Raw genomic sequence first — 19,196 nt, 5'->3', positions numbered from 1 at the left:
TATTAATCATACATAATTACATAATTATAAGATTTTCTATCCTTCACTCTTCTCAACTAACCACAATAATAATAATAAGACTCCCTTTTAATAAATCATGTGACTTGGTAAACAAGTCTTACAACTATAAGAAATTCTCAATAAAATGCTAATTCCTAAACAGTGAACTACCATAACTTGACTAAAACACTACTGTTAAATAATAATATAGAAATTTCTATTTTTTTTGAGTCTTGATTTAATATGCCAACAATGATATACCCTAACATGGCATCAAGTTTCTAATCCACTAGATTACCAGAAAAAGAAAAAAAAGAGAAGGAAAGAAAAATTTAAACCATTCATACGAAATATTTATCATTTTTATTCCAAGATTTAGGAGATCGATCTTGGTTTTCTAACATTTAGTCTCCAATTACACTTGATTTCATTTCTTATAGCTAGAAGACTCAGAGAAGTGGATGACCATCCTCGACAATTGGAAGACTTTTCTTATTTATAACCAGTTTTTTTTGGGAAATTTCAATGAAGTCGTCGAGTTTGACAAACCATTTCTCGACGTTCAAGTCCAGTGTTTGAAAGATGTCTTTGAATTCGGCCGACACTGAGTCGAGCCTGCCAATGTACTCGTGAATATGAATTCGTGTTACTCCATCCAAAAGATCCTTACCCTTATGCACCACTTTTTGAGTAAGCTGTCTTCCAATCACAAAATGGCAGTTATTCGTTATCTCAGTAATGCATGTTTGATTGTTCAAGGTCTATGTTCTACTTCTTTCATCTCAAACAGCTTTTTTCCTTTCACTTCAAATTTTTATTATAAATCTAGGGACCAAGAGTGAGGTTAACACAAGTTTCAAAGCCTTTTCGTTTTACCAAATGAGGCTTGGAAGATTTGCTTATGACGTACCCAAAAAGCAAATTATTGCAGCCCAAGCGACAACCAAAAAACTCCATTAAAGAAGCTTTAGATTCTAATACGATACCTAAACATCATTTCAATTCAACAGTCACGATGCATAATTGAGTGTTTCATTTCAATTCAACAGTCACGATGCATAATTTAGTGTTTCCTTTCTATTGCTTCCATCTTTTCTTGTGTATTCATGGGAACATCAACTAGTTCAAGCAGCATCTTTGACATTGTGGATCATAGACGTTGAAGCGTACAAGCATAGATCCCTTTGCATCCACTACAAATTAAACCTGCATGCATGCTTATCCACTAGGATACGTAATTGTGTTGACATCTATGATGTGTTTAGGTACATATTATGGTTTTATCTTTTATACACTGACAGTGTATACACTTTCACCATTAGATATATGACACATAATTCGAATTTGAATTTGAAATCCAAATTTTGCAAGTGTGTCATGCATCTGATCGTGATAGCATATACACTGTTAGTGTATATACGATTTACTCAAATATTATATATCTTTGTCTTGTTCTATGTTCTTAATTTTATTAATTTACCTTACCTTTCATTTTTCATTTATTTTGTTCAATGCCAAGTTTCTTTGCATCCGAATTCTTGCTTAAAGTCAAAGATTACAAATGTTCTTTGGGAAGGTTTTTTTAACAGTCGGACATATACACATTCTTTCAACAAGCACTTGTTAATGTTTTGTAACCGAACAGGTGGGTGAATTTTAGGCCCACCAGTTCAAAGTGCAGTTAACTGGCTGGGTTGACTGTTCAATATTGAACTAAATTGAGGAAAAAGTTGAACTAAATTGGGGTTAAGCATGATTATTAACCCCCAATTGTGTCAACTCCTTATTTGGTTAGATTAGGAATCCGCTGAGCGATGGATCAATTGCTAGGGGATTAGGGTAATAACTATGAATCCGTGTAAGTGGTGTGTTTTTGGGAATTTATTTAAAATTTTACTGTAATTTACTGTACTTGATTAGGAAAAAGTTTGTGTTAATTCAAAAATCCAAAAACACTATTCTATTTTCCAAAAGCTCGCCAGTATCCAATTTTAAAGTCAATGAAGTTGAAATAAACTGCCAAAGTTGTAGAAAGCTCGCCAGCATCCAATTTTCAAGTCATGAAGCTGAAATCTGAAATAACTGCTAAGCGTCACGGTCAATTGCACGCTTGAGATGCTGAAAGCTGAACTAAACTGCTAACTGCTAAGCGTCGCGTTCAAGTGCTTGGCTCTTTTCTCCATTTATTTTGAGGGCCCTTTTACACTTGCACAAATTTCGACTTACTAGTGTGATTGGATAGGAGGTTATTTGAAATAATATTTTGAATAAATACTGTAGCATTTTTTTATATGATGTACGTGAGATTAAAAGCATATTAAAAAATGTGTTTGTGATATAATTGAATAAAATTTGGCTAATAAACCATTATACAAACGCATGTAAAATTAACATATAAACGTACTACATACATACAAGTCTATATTGACACAACTTTCCCTCTTCCTATGTTGTTAGCTTAGAGTACAAGACTTTAGATATAATAGAGAGTAAACTTAGGTTTTGTTTGATAATTCAATTCAGTATTTCAACCTAATAAATTAGATCTTAATATGGTCAGACACGTTTGATTGTAAAAAAATGAACATTTAAATTAATTAAATGGTACTGAGTTTCTTAGGTAAAACTTGCTTTTAAAAATAAATGATGAACTATTCACTTATCACTTAATATGATATACATTCAAATGTATCGTATTTAGTACATTTAACAATTCAATAACTTAATAGATTCACACTTCGTATTTCAAATTTCAGATTTCATTTTTATCAAATACTCCCTTAGCATTGGACGGGTCCATGTGAGGGTAGTAGAGAGTTTTTATTTTTTTATTTTTTTTGGGTTTAAGGTAGGATACCACCTAGAACAATTCAGGGTCAAGATTTTATATTACCCAATCTTTATTTTTTTTTTCTATATTTGTTTTAATTTTATTATTTTTCCTTTTTTTGATAATCAAACACTCTGAGATCCATTTATACGTACTGCCGTCTTCTTGATTTGTGCGTAGGGCCATGTTAATCTTTCTCTGTATCGTTCCAATTTTATCAGATGTCCCCCGTAGGGACACATACTGTCGTGTACCCAATGTAACTTGAAGTATACGGCAATTTCAACAATTCAGACACCCTATCCTCTTGCTTGGTGGAGACTATTGCTCCTTTGCTTCCAAGCTCCAACAGAAGAATACAAAATAACTTATTAAAAGATACCAACATTGCTTGTCAAAACTAATAAATGAATCAAAAGCCAATTACCTTTACATAATAGCCATACAAGAAAGCCAAAGAAAAAAAGAAAAAAGAAAAGCAGCAGAATATAAACAAGAAACTCTAAAAAAGCAGTTAAAAATGCACAACTCAAGTGCTGTTGAGGTGCTCAAGCTCAAGGGCTAGTTTGTAGGAGACGAAAGGAAGCATATGCTTATTTGCTCCACTCTTTCGTTACTTCGTTATCCAAATACTTTTTTTTTTTTTTTTTACCTTTTTCCTAATTAATTTCTGTTTGTATCATGATTTCTGCGATTTCTCTCTCCATACTTCATATTTTTCTTCATCATTTTGACCTTGCGTTTCCCCTCCCATTTTCTTGAGCATCGGTCGAACAGCATAAGCCTGCAACCATAACTACATTAGTATGTAAATGAATACCAAGAAATAATGGTTTTATTTCTTGGACAAAATTTAATCAAATTGCGGTCCTCATGGAAAATACTTTGCGAAATTTGTAAAGGGAAATTATACCTCCTTTTTCTTAGGCAAACTACTAACAATATTCCAAGAGTCTGAAGGCATTACCCCAAGAAGCATCCCATACCAAAGACCCTGAGAAGTGTAAACAACCAAACTTCATGCAAGAAGTAAACTAGCTACCACATTTGGTCAATTTTAAGAAGTGATAATACTATAAAACTTAGCTCTCTGTCCACAAGCATTTAACAAGTAGTCTAACATTAATTTGCAAGCCGCCACATAGTGATTTGTAAAAATTTTATGGGTGGTTACTACATTAATGGTAAAACTAAGTGTCATTAATGTCACTATTCTATCCCTACTTAAGCATAACCACACACTTATTTGTAGCAAAAATTGATGTATTTTCAAATCTTGCATAGCTCAAAAAATTAGCTGAAGTGTCTCCATTCTTAGTGACAGCTTACTCAAGCTGAAGGCAGTTTAATCAAAGTAGAATAGCTTAATGAAAATCACCTTGATGCCCAAGTCAAATTTGTAGCACATTAGAATTCCGAAAAGGGCGCCCACAAGGAAATATTTGCCGATGTACAATTTTGTAAACACCTTACGTGATAATTTGATTGAATCAAATTTTGTCCAATTGTCTCGATTCATTACAATCTATTGCTTGGAAAATGCTAAATTAACTAAGACCTCCTTACATCCATCATCTGATTGATAACGATATGTTTCAACTCCTCTCTACACAAGGGGGAAAGGGATAGTTTGGATGGTTTTGAAGGAATGAGTGTAAGTGAAAAATCGGGTTTAATCCCTACCACTTATATTTATATATAAAAAAATTCCTCTCTACATCTCATCTTCTCTCAAAGGCCTTTCTTTTAGAGAGGGAAACCACACTATGATCTCCCTTCCATAAATTTTGTTTTCGTAATAAGGTTTCTTCCAAATTTTTTCAGTAAGAGTTTCCTGTTTCTCCTAAGCGTTTCTAGTGAGAATTTTCTATTCTCCTTGGGGTTCCTAGAAAGATTTTTCTTATTTTGTTGTTAGATTTGAATTTATTTTAAATTTAATTGTTAGATCTAAAATTTTTTTGAATCATGAATCTATTCCGATAGATCTCATCATCATTATTGGAGTTTAAAACCATTGATTAGGGGGTTTGGTGATTGCAAAATGTATAGAAGGAAGCTATAGCGATTTATATTATTAGAAGATAATTTTAAAATTTCTTGTATGTTTCTGATTTGTTTATAATTTTGTACATTGTTATTTTACCATGGTTGTAAAATTGTCCTTCCTCTCCTGTGTGTGTGTGTGTGTGTGTGTTTTTTTTTTTTTTTTTTTTGGGTTTGATATTGTTAGAAGTAACCCGTGGAATTCAAACAAATACACTAACCATAAGTTGTAACTTAACACAAGTGAGATAAATCAGCTAGAGGAAACTCAGATTTAGTGGGATTTAGACCTAAAATATCTTATTTCTTCCATCTCTACTTAGTTATTTTACTACTACACCAACAATTATCTCTCCTACTTCTAGTCACCCTTTCTACGTACGTGAGCATGATGCTAATTATTTCTCTATCCCCGTAAAGTTTACGCTACGTGATGTTGAATCATTGACATTGTGCAAACTGCTCACGACAATGATCCTCCCAGAAAACTACATCTGATGTCAACCCAAATAATTTAAAAATCTAATTAGATTGAATAGTGAAATTAAGCATCACCCAAGAAAAACCAGCTTTGCATCATATGTAGCTTTTTTCCAACAAATCTACGCAAGAGTTTGCATGGAAGACAAAAGATTATAGCATGGAAAAAGGGTTCGGAAATGATGAGTACCAATTGAAGGAATGCAACAAAAAATTATGTTGACTTCCAGTCCCAGAAAGGGAGTGAGCTCATTCACTAGTAGAGTTGAAAGATAAACTAAACTACTTGATATTCGAATCAAATTTGACTTGGTAAGAGATCATTCGAGTTTGGCACATCAACTAATTAAGCCAAACTTGAACAGCATAGTTTTCAAATTCGGTAAAAAGCTCATTTAAATTTGGTTCAAAAAATAAAAGAGTCAAATTTGAATAAAATTTTAAACTCATTAAAATACTTAAATAAATTTGAACACTAGGATGTTTGGGTTGATTAGGCTTATTTGCACCTCTATCCACTAGTTGTTTAACTTCTGGATCAGTTGAGAATATTGCTGGGAATTGCTTCCTTTGTAAGAATAGAACTAGGGCAAACACGAGACCAAACAAAGTAGAAAATGTTCCAACCACCATTATCGAAAATTTTGCAGTTCTTGAGCGCCCTGAACCCAACTCATTGGACACCCTCACACGGTCAAATACATACGAGCCCAATTGAATAATATGGATGGTAGAACTTAACTTTAATTGTGTAGAGAAATTTCAGAGATAATTATGATTTACTTATTTTACTAATAATAGAATTCTTGAGTCACATTTTTTCTAATCAAATTTTAATAGCAAAGACCATGAGGAAGAAACAAAAGAACTTGTTAATCAAAATGATCAAAATGAAACTGCAAATTGACATTTGCATCAACGCCTTTTTCGTTTTCTCTAAGGAAAGCTTTAAAGTCAGACAAAAAAATCTCACAGGACTAATGTCTTAACTAAGTCATGGAAATTAAACATTTTGATTTCTATTTATGTTGCTATAAAACATACCATATAGCAAGCTTAAAAAAACCAAAAGCCTTATAGGAGAACTAAATCCCGAGCCCACCATGCATGCCCAGCCCAGTAGGTTTAAGCTGCAAATACTGAACACAAATTGGAATTTGGGCTTTTAGCCTGGTTTAGGCTGAAATAAAAAGAAAAAAAGAAAAAGAAAAACAAGAATCATGAACCTTTTTGCAATTTGCTAACTAAGGACTTATTTGATAACTCTACTTTTTTGAATTCAGCATGTTTGATAATACAAATGTCTTGCCACTCATTGTATTAAGTACTCCTTAATTTGTATACAAACTTTTCAGTGAAAATTTTTCACTAAATTTTTTGAATTAATTACATATACTATAGCTCTCATACGTATAACACACTCCCATATATGTTATCGTACAAAGTACACATTTTTTGTTGTTCACATGCAGGCGCATGTAAATATATACTCTCATACATAAATATGCAAAATTAAATATCACCTTTAAATTGTTTCATTATTTTCTATCTCTCTTTCTCTCATAGGCACTTTTTCTTCTCTCTAAAAGGCAAATTTTTAAAGATAAAAACATAGTATTTCGGTGATATTTCAACTCAACATTATAATTCAGTTAATTATCAAACAAATATAACGTAATCAATTCAGCAAGTTAATACTTTCAGCAATCAAATTTCAAATTTCAAAATTCAGATTTCAGTCTTGAAAAAACGGACCCTAAGTTATTCAAGTAAAGGATATTTTATAACTTTTCCTATTAGATTCTTGTTATAAGATCTATCCCATTGACACGTAAAATACTGGATAACAATCCAAGTTTTAAAATATCTTTCTTAGTCAATATATATATATATATATATATCACTTTAAGAAGTTGTGCAATAGTGTATAATAGGAAAATGTAATAGAAAACCCCAAGCCCTTTCTTCGTTGAATATATAACTCTTGAACTAACAACATAACTGATAACCTTTTTCGTGCATATTTAGGTGGACTTTCGGACCTGTGTTTTCCAATTCAACTTCTGCTTGATCTCCTTTCGAAAAGCAACTTTTGACCTCTGTAACTCACCATATAGACAATATGCTACTGCTGAAACTTCAGCATTCATTACGCATCCTATAAGAAGGACCACTGTCATCCTATTCCACATTCCCAAACTGCAAATTTATACACCAAAAGTAAGTTGGCATTTTTCCTCTTTTTATTTTTATTTTATTTCTTTTTTGGGTTGGAACACATTTGATTACGAATATGCCATGGACGGTATATCCCATTTTGAGAACACCATTGGTATAAATGATTAAAATCGATTTTTCCCAAATCATCAGAGATGTGTTTGTATTGAAGATCATTATTGCGAGTCTGTGATTGTTGTGATGTATGTGAGACATAGGACATTTAAATATTTATGATAAATTGGGACCTAAATACGGATCATGCAAGCCTAGTGTAATGTTACACTTCAACAATCACAAAGATTAAATGTAATCTAACATTTTGAATGGCTACATATGGTGAATATCATGATCAAGTAGTACCGCACGCAATAAATATATGGTTTCCAAGAATAGTACCATTCCATAAGGGCAGAAAAAACCGATAACTTGAGAAACCCTGAAAGCTTTGTGAGGGCTTTCCATGAAAAGCCAGACCAAGTTTGACCACAGCTGCCAGCAATGACATACAATAGCTGAGCTACAGCTGGAAACCACCATGATGAATATTTTAAATACTATTTATTATAGATGCCTTTAAGCTTACAAATTTACGACTACTTCATTGCACAAACTTACCAATATATATGTGAAACTTACTCAAAGCTAGGTTAGTAAATTCTTTACAATTATAGTAAGTTTTGAAAGATGAATAGAAAGTTTGTGCATTAAAAATGTAACTTATGTGGATGACTAAAACTTACTACTTTATTGTCCAAACTCGCCATTATGAAAAACTGACATGCTGCTAGATTAGTAAGCTTAATAAGGTCAATAGTAAGTTTTGTCCGATAAATGATAAATTTGACTAATAAAAAGGTAATTTTTGAAATTTACTTTTTTATTGCACAAACTTACTGTTTTACTTGAAAAACTTACATAAAACTAAACTAGTAAGTTTGATCAAAATAATAGTAAGTTTTACTAATAAAAATGTAACTTTTGAAATTTGCTATTTTGTTGGACAAACTTACTAATTTACCTTAGAAACTAACCTATTGTTAAAGTGACTAAGTTTGACAAAAAATATAGTAAAATTCATTACATAAATGGTAAGATTCAATATTAAAAAAGTAAATTTAATTTGTTAAGTACTTATACCTTACTATTTTACAAGACAGTCTTATCGATTTAGTTGGAAAAGTTACATGTACCTTTGGATGCATTATTTAATTCACAAAAAATGGGACGCAAAAAGCTGTAAACTGTCACAAAAGAAAAGAAAACCAGATGTTCAGGTAAATTGCTATTATTTTATATTAGGTCACCTAACGATATCTGTACCACAGCACTATCCTATTGGCAATGTTGAATGTTGTACCTTGCAATATGTTTCTCCATATTCCAAACTGTATATTCAACAAGAACTAAATTTAGCGATTGTTTTTTGTCAGTTTTCTCACTTGTGATAAGAAAATATTCTAACCTAAAGTGTGTAATCCACTTGACATGCATCCTTTCCTTTAAGTTTGTTAGTGCTGATAGTTCCACACATCATCTTCTATCCTGATCAACTAATTCCCATTAGCCAGATAGAATTTCTTTGTTATCCTTTTGTCAAACTTCAACAAATCTATATACATGCACAAAGCAATTACATTGACTCACAATTACTTTCAGAAACCTGTGTCTCTTGAAACCTTTTAATTACTGTTGTTCATGTAATGGGAGTCTCAACTCTGTCATGGCTCTAGGACTTTAAGTCTTTCTAAGTGATTATCTTTTTGGTCAGCTTTTCTTGCACACAAATTAGTTCAACATCTGCATTGGCCTGCAAGAACACGAGGCAAGCAAGTGAACAACAAGGTGACACACCAGATATTGCTCTGAAACTTATTTGATTAAATCATCATAATGGTACCTCACTTTGGATTGTGTAAAGAAATTCTTCATTAAATTTTGTGTAGACACAGCTAACAGCAGGAAGACTTCATCAAGCAGCACTTTCAGTAACCTTGATAGAGGAAACCATTTAGTATGTGCCAAGTAATTCTTCATCAAAATTTCAATTCCACCACCCAAGCATGGGCTGACTATGAACGTACGATAATTTTGTTTCCTCAACATTTTTGACTTCCAGATGAATCAATCCACCGGTTAAGTTTCGAAGCTTATCCTTCTTTGCTTCCAATTTTTAATATTCTTCTCCATGTGTTGTATATAGTTTGCTGCCTGAAGAACATGATCTGATACTGAATGCTTTCTCTGAAAAAGGAAAAGAAAATCAATGAATCTTGAATCTAATACTAAACTAGCCAAAAAAAAAAAAAAAGAATCAACATTGTATTTTGTTTGATCAAGAAAAAAAAAAGAAAAAGGAATACAGGTACAAGGGTTGTAAAAGGCGTGAAAAGTGCAGAAGTAAAGTTTCAACAAATCAATCTCCAAGAACCAAAATTGAGCAGTAGATGCTGATGAATTTGTACCTCTTATTATGCATAAAAATTGAGAATTCACCAGTTAATTTAATCAGCAAGTCCAGCATCATCACCTTTTTACATTCAAGAGGCAGCAGATTTCTAAGAGAAGCATAAAGCCGAGCCGATTCTTGCCTCCTTTGACGCTCGGTATCTCTGTGATGGTCTTTTTTCTGCTGGTTGGCATCAGGGTTCTTCCCACGATCATGATTATCAACTCGAACAGCTGATAGTGGCTTTCGTTGCCTTTTCCGAGCCGAGTTGAACTTGGTATTGATGATGATCTCCTCAGTATCGTGTTGATATGAAGCAAGTGAAGATGGAACCCAATTTGCAGATCTCGATGATGGATTGTGGGGTCTTTTAGGTGGGGATAAATGGATGGCTTTGGCGAATATTGAAATAGCATTGGATCATCTTGCTGTAAAGGAGTCAAATTATTAGTAAAGTCATCAATGTTCAGCCAACTGCTTTCTTAGCTTAATATTCTGTGATATGATGAAGCTGCCAAACGACGGATACGTTTGTTGGAATAATTGATACAATGAGATCTCCTAAATGGGCTGAGGATTCCCGGAATAATTCCTGCAATATCTTCATAAACAAATAGCAACCAGGATTGAGTAGTTCTCCCCTCTCACCCGCCAATTTTTTAATTTGAATTCGCACATGGGGAGTCCAGCTTCTCACCTGGAATCATATATATGTCAAAAAAATAATGTAGTATTAAACTATTCGTATTCAATTTGATTGAACGCGAAGCAACTTGAATAAATAAAGGAAGAAGTGTAATATTAAACTGTTAATTTTCAATTTTGATTGAATTAGAAGTAAACTTGAACTAATAATGGAAGAAGTGCACTGCTTTTAATTTTCATTTTTTGAAAATTTTCTTGTATCAAGGACTTAGGGAGTTTGGTTAGGGCGTACGTGTTGCATTGGTACTTGGATAGATGATTCTTACGATGATATATGGATCATGGGCTAATTTTTTTTGGATGTGGGGTTTTTGTGTTTAATTTTGCTTGGTGAACTTATAGTGTTGGTTTTTATTATTATTGTTATTTTTAATATAAGTAGAACGTCTCGAATTTAGATTTATAAGGTACTCTTCCCAAAAACTAGTTTTATAAGCTAATTTTTCTCATGTTGATGTCTATTAGCTTTCCCATTAGGCAAATAAATTAAGTTGCGCACTATATATGCCAAAACAACTATTAGAAAGAAAACACAAAAAGTATTCAAATTAACATGAATAAGTTTAAGCTATTAGAAAGAAAACATAAAAGTATTCAGATTGTAGTTTCAACAATTAACAATGCATCCAGAGATCAAATGCAGTTCATTCCTAAAACTGGAATAATGCTAAACTCTCGGAAGCAATACATGTCAAATTGTACATGATAATGTTCTGTTTTACAATCATTTAGAGTGCGATTTCAATTTCAAAAATCGCAAGGGAAATATGCCATGCGGTTTTCACAAGTGAAACCACAATTAATCATTTAAAATCAATACCAGGATTTACGCTTTGGAATGTTGAATTCAAAGCCAAGCCTCAATTGATGACTTTTTCAAGCCAAAATTCAGGACTTTGAATTCTTTGGCCTAAGTTTCTAAATCCCACATCGGTTAAGTTTAACATTTGAGAGGTTGTTTGAGAACTATAAATAGCTCTCAAACAAACCAATTCAAGTACACCAAGCAAGAGCCAATAACTTGCTTTCTTCTCTCTCTTTGTAATATTTCTTCTAGTGAAATATTAAATTGTCGGTAGTGTCCGAGGACGTAGGCAAATTAGCCGAACCTCGTTAAATTCTGGTGTTCTATTTTATTGTCTATTTAGTAGCTATATTTGTAGGTATATTTGTAGTGAGTTATTGTGCAATTAAGTGCATATATAGGTGATTCTGTCTAGGAAATTGGTACTTAAGCAGGCCAGTGTGCCTCACCAAATATTTCCTGGGAATTACCATTTTGCAATTTTAGGTACAATAATTTACTCGTTATACCTTAACTTTGGTAGGGCTTCCGCAACAATTGGTATCAGAGCTCGAGGTTTCTTAGTATGCTCTGTGGTTGCAGCATGGTCTGATCTTCCACATCAGAAAAGATTTCTTGGGCTATTGTTACTCTACATTTAGGAGCTACTAAATATAATTTGTAGAGATGGCCGAAAGTAGATCTTCATCTACAATGCAAGCATCAACAAGCTCGTCATTATCTATTATGGCGAGAAATGTTATGACGAATACAAAATTAAATGTGGAGACATTTGATGGTACCGGTCATTTCGGCATGTGGCAAAGTGAGATTCTAGACGCGCTCTTTAATCAAGGTCTAGACATTGCCATCGAAAAAGAGAAACCAGAAGAGATTGAAGAGAAGGAATGGAGGACGCTAAATCGTTTAGCGTGTGGTACAATTCGATCGTGTCTTTCAAGGGAACAAAAATATGTGTTCTCAAAAGAAACCTCTGCAAATAAATTATGGACTGGATTGGAGGAGAAGTTCTTGAAGAAAAATTGTCAGAACAGGCTCAACATGAAGAAGCGTTTATTTCGCTTCACTTATGTTCCTGGCACAACTCTAAGTGATCACATCACTAATTTCAATCAGTTAATCACTGATCTGATGAATTTAGATGTGACATTTGAAGACGAAGATTTGGCTCTCATGTTGTTGGGATCTCTTCCTGAGGAGTTTGAGCATCTTGAAACAACTCTACTCTATGGGAAAGCTGAGGTGTCCCTCAGTGAAGTTAGCTCTGCCCTGTACAGCTATGAGCTCAGAAGAAAAGACAAGCAAAATAGCAGAGATGGAGCAGCAGAAGCTCTGGTAACTAGAGGACGCTCACAAAACCAGAGAAAGGGGACGAGAAGAAGATCCAAGTCAAGAGCCAGACTAAGTAAAGATGAGTGTGCCTTTTGCAGAGAGAAAGGGCACTGGAAGAAGGACTGCCCAAAACTGAAGGGTAGACCTGACAAAGAAAAAGCTGTTGCGGATTCAAATGTATCTGAGTGCATTGATCAAAACTCAGATTTTTCATTAGCTGTCATGCCTACTGGTCATTCTAGTACATGGCTATTGGACTCAGGTTGTAGCCATCATATGACGTCCAATAGAGAATGGTTCTTTGATTTCAAGGAAAAAAAAGGTGGAGTCGTCTACACGGCAGATGAGACCACATTAGCAACAAATGGGGTTGGTTCAATTCGGCTAAGGAATCAGGATGGATCAATTAAGATTCTAACTGATGTCCGATATGTGCCAGAATTGAAAAAGAACCTCATTTCTGTGGGAGTACTAGAATCAATGGGCTACAAGGTGTCGGCATATAATGGAGTGATGAAAATCATTTCAGGTGCATTGGTGCTGGTGAAAGGAATCCGAAAAAATAATAACTTGTATTACTATCAAGGTAATGCAGTTGTTGGAGTAGCGGCCGTGGCTTCCAGTGATGATCGAGAATTGAAAGTAACCAGATTATGGCATATGCGCTTAGGGCATGCCGGAGAAAAATCTTTGAATCTTCTGATGAATCAAGGACTATTAAAAGGAGCCAGTGTTTGCAAGTTAGATTTTTGCGAGCATTGTGTCAAAGGAAAGCAGACAAGGGTAAAATTTGGCACTGCAATTCACGATACCAAGGGTATTTTGGATTATGTGTACTCTGTGTGTGGGGACCTTCCAAAACAACTTCTTTGGGAGGCAAGAATTATTTTGTTACCTTTGTCGATGACTTCTCTCGAAGAGTATGGGTGTATACTATGAAGGCGAAAAGTGAAGTATTGGGAATTTTCATCAAGTGGAAAAAGATGGTGGAAACTCAAACAGAAAGAAAGATCAAACGCCTTCGAACAGACAACGGAGGTGAATACACTAGTGATCCGTTCATGGAGGTCTGTGAAAATGAAGGCATTGTTCGGCACTTCACAGTCAGAGATACACCACAGCAAAACGGGGTGGCAGAGCGTATGAACCGGACATTGGTGGAGAAAGTTCGGTGTATGTTGTCCAATGCTGAGTTGGGCAGACAATTTTGGGCTGAGGCTTTAGCATATGCAAATCACCTCGCTAATCGCTTACCATCAACTGCTATTGGCGGCAAAACGCCATTAGAGAAATGGTCGGGAAAACCTGCTACAGATTATGATTCCTTACATGTGTTTGGTTCTACTGCATATTATCATGTTAAAGAATCAAAGTTGGATCCAAGGGCGAAGAAGGCGCTCTTTATGGGGATCACAACAGGCATTAAAGGTTATCGCCTTTGGTGTCCCGAAACGAAAAAGATAGTTTTCAGCAGGGATGTCACCTTTGATGAATCTACCATGTTAACAAAGGTAGATGTACAGCAGAATGATAGTACTCCCCAACAGGTGGAGAGCACTCCTAAGCAGATGGAGTTTGAAAGAGGCATTATCAGACCAGCAGTGGATATCGGAGTAGATGAAAGGACTCCTATGGTAGAAGAAGAATCAACTGAAGAAAATGTTCCAGTTGAAGAACTTTCACAGCAACATGAATCAATTGCAACCAGTAGGCCAAAGAGGACAATCAGAAAACCTGCTCGTTTTGCTGATATAGTGGCCTATGCATCCCCAACCATAAATGTTGATATTCCTGCCACTTTCAATGAAGCAGCTCAAAGTTCGGATAAAGAAAAGTGGAGGATTGCAATGGATGAAGAAGTACATTCCCTTCATAAGAATCAAACATGGAGGCTAACCAATCTTCCAAAGGGAAAGAAGGCAATCGGATGCAAGTGGGTATATGCAAAGAAGGAAGGATTTCCTGACAAGTCTGGTGTTCGCTACAAAGCAAGATTGGTGGCTAAAGGCTACGCTCAGAAGGAGGGAATTGATTACAACGAAGTGTTTTCTCCAGTCGTGAAACATTCCTCCATCAGAATTTTATTGGCTTTGGTAGCACAATTGGATCTGGAACTTGTCCAATTAGATGTAAAAACTGCGTTTTTACATGGTGACTTGGAAGAGGAAATCTACATGACTCAGCCAGAAGGATTCAAAGTTGCTGGTAAAGAAAAGATGGTATGCAAGCTTGACAAATCGTTGTATGGATTGAAGCAGTCTCCAAGACAGTGGTATAAGCGATTTGACAAGTTTATGATGGGGCAAAGGTACACAAGAAGCAAATATGATGATTGTGTATATTTGCGCAAGCTACGAGATGGATCCTACATATATCTTCTTCTTTATGTTGATGATATGTTGATAGCTTCCAAGGATCAAGGTGAGATTGAAAAATTGAAATCTCATTTGAGTCGGGAGTTTGAAATGAAGGATCTCGGCGAAGCCAAGAAAATTCTCGGCATGGAGATAAGTAGAGATAGAAGATTGGGGAGGCTTTATTTGACACAGAAAGAGTATCTTAGTAAAGTATTAAAGAGGTTTGGTATGAATGAAAAGACTAAACCTGTTAGTACTCCACTTGCTCCTCATTTCAAGTTTAGTGCATCGTTATCTCCAAAGAATGATGCAGAACGAGAATATATGGCAAAGGTACCGTATGCAAATGCGGTGGGTAGCTTGATGTATGCTATGGTGTGTACAAGGCCCGACATTTCACAAGCAGTTGGAGTTGTGAGCAGGTACATGCATGATCCTGGCAAGGAGCATTGGCAAGCTGTGAAATGGATTTTACGGTATATTTTGAACACCGTAGATGTTGGATTAGTATTTGAGCGGGATGAGAAGATTGGTCAAGGCGTAGTTGGATATTGTGATTCCGACTACGCAGGAGATCAAGATACACGTCGATCAACGACTGGGTATGTTTTTACACTTGCTAAGGCACCAGTCAGTTGGAGGTCTACCTTACAGTCAACAGTTGCTTTGTCTACTACAGAGGCGGAGTATATGGCAGTTACGGAAGCTGTTAAGGAAGCAATTTGGCTTCATGGATTGCTTGATGAATTGGGAATTGGACAGAAGTCTATCAAAGTTCATTGTGATAGTCAGAGTGCTATTCATTTAGCAAAGAACCAAGTTTATCATGCAAGGACGAAGCATATCGACGTACGGTATCATTTTGTGAGGAAGATTTTGGAAGATAGTACGATACTACTTCAAAAGATTCAGACCAAGGAGAATCCTGCTGATATGCTTACGAAGGTTGTGACAACTATCAAATTCCAACATTGTTTGAATTTGATAAATGTTGTGCACAACTTGAAGATTGGCGCTTGACAACGCATTTGAAGACACCACCGAATTTGAGGGAAAAAAATTTGTATTTTTGGTGGGATTAGAAATTATGCCAAGGTGGAGATTTGTTGAATTCAAAGCCAAGCCTCAATTGATGACTTTTTCAAGCCAAAATTCAGGACTTTGAATTCTTTGGCCTAAGTTTCTAAATCCCACATCGGTTAAGTTTAACATTTGAGAGGTTGTTTGAGAACTATAAATAGCTCTCAAACAAACCAATTCAAGTACACCAAGCAAGAGCCAATAACTTGCTTTCTTCTCTCTCTTTGTAATATTTCTTCTAGTGAAATATTAAATTGTCGGTAGTGTCCGAGGACGTAGGCAAATTAGCCGAACCTCGTTAAATTCTGGTGTTCTATTTTATTGTCTATTTAGTAGCTATATTTGTAGGTATATTTGTAGTGAGTTATTGTGCAATTAAGTGCATATATAGGTGATTCTGTCTAGGAAATTGGTACTTAAGCAGGCCAGTGTGCCTCACCAAATATTTCCTGGGAATTACCATTTTGCAATTTTAGGTACAATAATTTACTCGTTATACCTTAACTTTGGTAGGGCTTCCGCAACATAAAAGCATTCATTGTTTTGCAGGATTAAGCACATTAGACGTGCAGGTGCTTTAGGGATACCAAAAAGCATAGAAATTAAACAGAAAATCGAATTTTAAGTATAGTTGTACGTGTACATGACAAACAAGAAGGCGACCTGGAATGATCTGAGGTATGGCTAAATTGCTCATGCAGAAATTTGATGATAAATAAACTAGAACTACTTGATTATGTCCGGAAAATTGTTGGTCCATGCCATTAAACTGATGACAACAAAGCATGGAATTTATGACGTTAAAGTATTAGAAAGACATACTGAACAAAGTGGTTCATCAGAAACAACTTTAATACTAGTTAACAGAGCCAACATACTAGTTATCTTCAATTCGTTTTCTATCCTAAAATGTGTATTCCACTCGACATACTTGCCTTTAAGTTCGTTAATGCTGATATTCAACATTTCATCTCCTCTCGTGATCAATTAATCCCATTAAGCAGATAGAATTTCTTTGTTGTCTTTTTGTCAAACTTTAACAAGTGTATATACATGCACAAAGCAAATACACTGACTGACAATAACTTTCAGAACCCTGCATCTCTTGAAACCTTTTAATTTCTGTTGTTCATTTGAACTGTCTCAATTCCTGTATTGCTCTAGGACTTTTAAGTCTTTCCCAGTCATGGCATTTTTCGTCAGTTTTTCTTGCAGACAAATTAGATCAACACCTGCATTGACCTGCAAGAACATGAGGGCGAACCAGTGAGCAACAAGGTGGCGAACCAGATATTGCTGTGAAACTTATGTAACTAATTCATCACAATTGTACCTCAGTTTGGATTGTGTAAAGAAATTCTTCATTGACTTTGGTGCAGACACAGCTAACAACAGCAAGACCTTCATCAAGCAGCACATCCAATATCTTTGATAGAGGAAACCATTTAGTATCTGCCAAGTAATTCTTCATCAGAATCTCAATTCCACCACCCGAGCATTGCCTGAGTGTGAACTTAATAGCAGAAGAGTTCGTTTCCTCAACAATTTTGACGTCCAGATTGCTCGATCCAGCCGTTAAATTTATTTGCTTATCCCTTTTTACTTCCAATTCCCTAATGTTCTTCTTCATGTGTTTTATATGGTTCACTGCATCAAGAAGATGATCCGAAATGGAACGCTTTGTCTGAAAAAAGAAAAAAAATCAATACATCTTCAAATCTTACAGTTCTAAAAACCAGCCAAAAAAAAAGTACAAATGAGTCAACAATGTATTTTGTTGGGCGGGAAAAAGGAATATGTGTATAAGGGTTGTAAAAGGCGAAAATTTTAAGTAAAATCTCACCAGAATGGGAATCAAAAACTAGATATCCGTACTTCTGATTATCCATAAAAATTGAGAATTCACCAATTAATTGAATTAGCAAGTCCAGCTTAATCACCTTTTTACATTCAAGAGGCAGTAGATTTCTGAGAGAAGCATAAAGCTTCGCCATTTCTTGCCTCCTTCGGCGCTCGATATCTCTATGATTGGCTTTTTTCTGCTTGCTCTCATCAGGGTTCTTCCCACGATCATGATTATCAGCTCGAATAGCTGATGATGCCTTTGTCTGCCTTTTCCGGGCCGTGTTGATGTTGTTCCTGATGATGATCTCCTCAGTCTTTTCTTGACGTGAAGCAAGCGAAGATGCAACCACCTGATTTTGCAGATCTTGATGAGGGATTGCGGGTTCTAGGTCGGGATGAACTGTTGAGATTGGCAAATATTCAAAAAGCATTGGATCATCTTGCAGTAAAGGAATCAAATTATAAGTAAAGTCATCCATGTTAAGACAACTGCTTTCTTAGAATGATATCTTATGATATGATTAAGCTACCAAACCAGGATACGTTTATTAGGGTAATTCATACTATTAGATCTCTTAAATGGTAAGAAGAATCTCGGATTCCTGCATTTTTTTCATAAACAAATAGAAATCAGGACTGAGTATTGTCCTTCTCTCACCTGCCATTCTTTTTCTTTAAAGCTTGCTTGGTTCGTGGACAGCTTAGTTTACACCTTGGAGTCCAACTTCTCACCTACAATCATATTAAACAAAACGTGGTATTAAACTATCATTATTCAACTTTGATTGAATGATAAGTAAACTTTCCTCAAAAAAAGAAAATGACACGTAAACTTGACCTAATAATGCAAGAAGTGCATTGTTCGAATTTCAATATTTTTATTAACTTTTTTGAAGTTTTCTTCTATCAGTTAAGGAGTTGGGGACCATGGTTAGGGTCGTTTTGCAATAGTGTACTTGGATAAATGATCCATTATAATTTATAAAGATATATGGGTTTTGGTTAAGGGGTTGATCCTTTTTGTCTATATTTTATTTTATTTTTGTTGAATTT

General features: G+C 34.9%; 1 protein-coding gene and 1 pseudogene across 2 annotated transcripts; both read right to left on the bottom strand.

Moving 5' to 3' along the window:
* Positions 1 to 2,977: 2,977 nt before the first annotated feature.
* LOC113728333 (U6 spliceosomal RNA) lies at positions 2,978 to 3,068 on the bottom strand (annotated as a pseudogene).
* A 14,064-nt stretch (positions 3,069 to 17,132) lies between these two features.
* On the bottom strand, positions 17,133 to 18,880 carry LOC113727098 (transcription factor bHLH118-like). Of its 2 annotated transcripts, XM_027251082.2 has the most exons (4): positions 18,802 to 18,880; positions 18,239 to 18,543; positions 17,632 to 17,982; positions 17,133 to 17,540 (listed from the first exon to the last, which is right to left on the bottom strand). In XM_027251082.2, exons 1-4 carry the CDS (start codon positions 18,806 to 18,808, stop codon positions 17,442 to 17,444), a joined length of 762 nt encoding a protein of 253 aa, XP_027106883.1. In that variant the 5' UTR covers positions 18,809 to 18,880; the 3' UTR covers positions 17,133 to 17,441. The 2 variants fall into 2 exon arrangements, with proteins under 2 accessions (XP_027106883.1, XP_027106882.1); XM_027251081.2 differs by lacking the exon at positions 18,802 to 18,880 and having other exon boundaries at positions 18,239 to 18,764.
* Positions 18,881 to 19,196: the final 316 nt, after the last annotated feature.

The sequence above is a fragment of the Coffea arabica genome, chromosome 2c (assembly GCF_036785885.1).
Source record: "Coffea arabica cultivar ET-39 chromosome 2c, Coffea Arabica ET-39 HiFi, whole genome shotgun sequence".
Taxonomy (NCBI): domain Eukaryota; kingdom Viridiplantae; phylum Streptophyta; class Magnoliopsida; order Gentianales; family Rubiaceae; genus Coffea; species Coffea arabica.
Note: the sequence above shows the minus strand (reverse complement) of the source record. Positions and strands in the feature narration are given on the sequence as shown.

Excerpts from the sequence above, each read along its gene's own strand:
- LOC113727098 (XM_027251081.2), bottom strand. The coding sequence starts at position 18,622 with ATGGATGACTTTACTTATAATTTGATTCCTTTACTGCAAGATGATCCA. Across the intron at positions 17,983-18,238 it reads TGCCTCTTGAATGTAAAAAG|ACAAAGCGTTCCATTTCGGA; the intron begins GTGATTAAGCTG and ends TTCTTTTTTCAG. Across the intron at positions 17,541-17,631 it reads TTTACACAATCCAAACTGAG|GTCAATGCAGGTGTTGATCT; the intron begins GTACAATTGTGA and ends ATGTTCTTGCAG.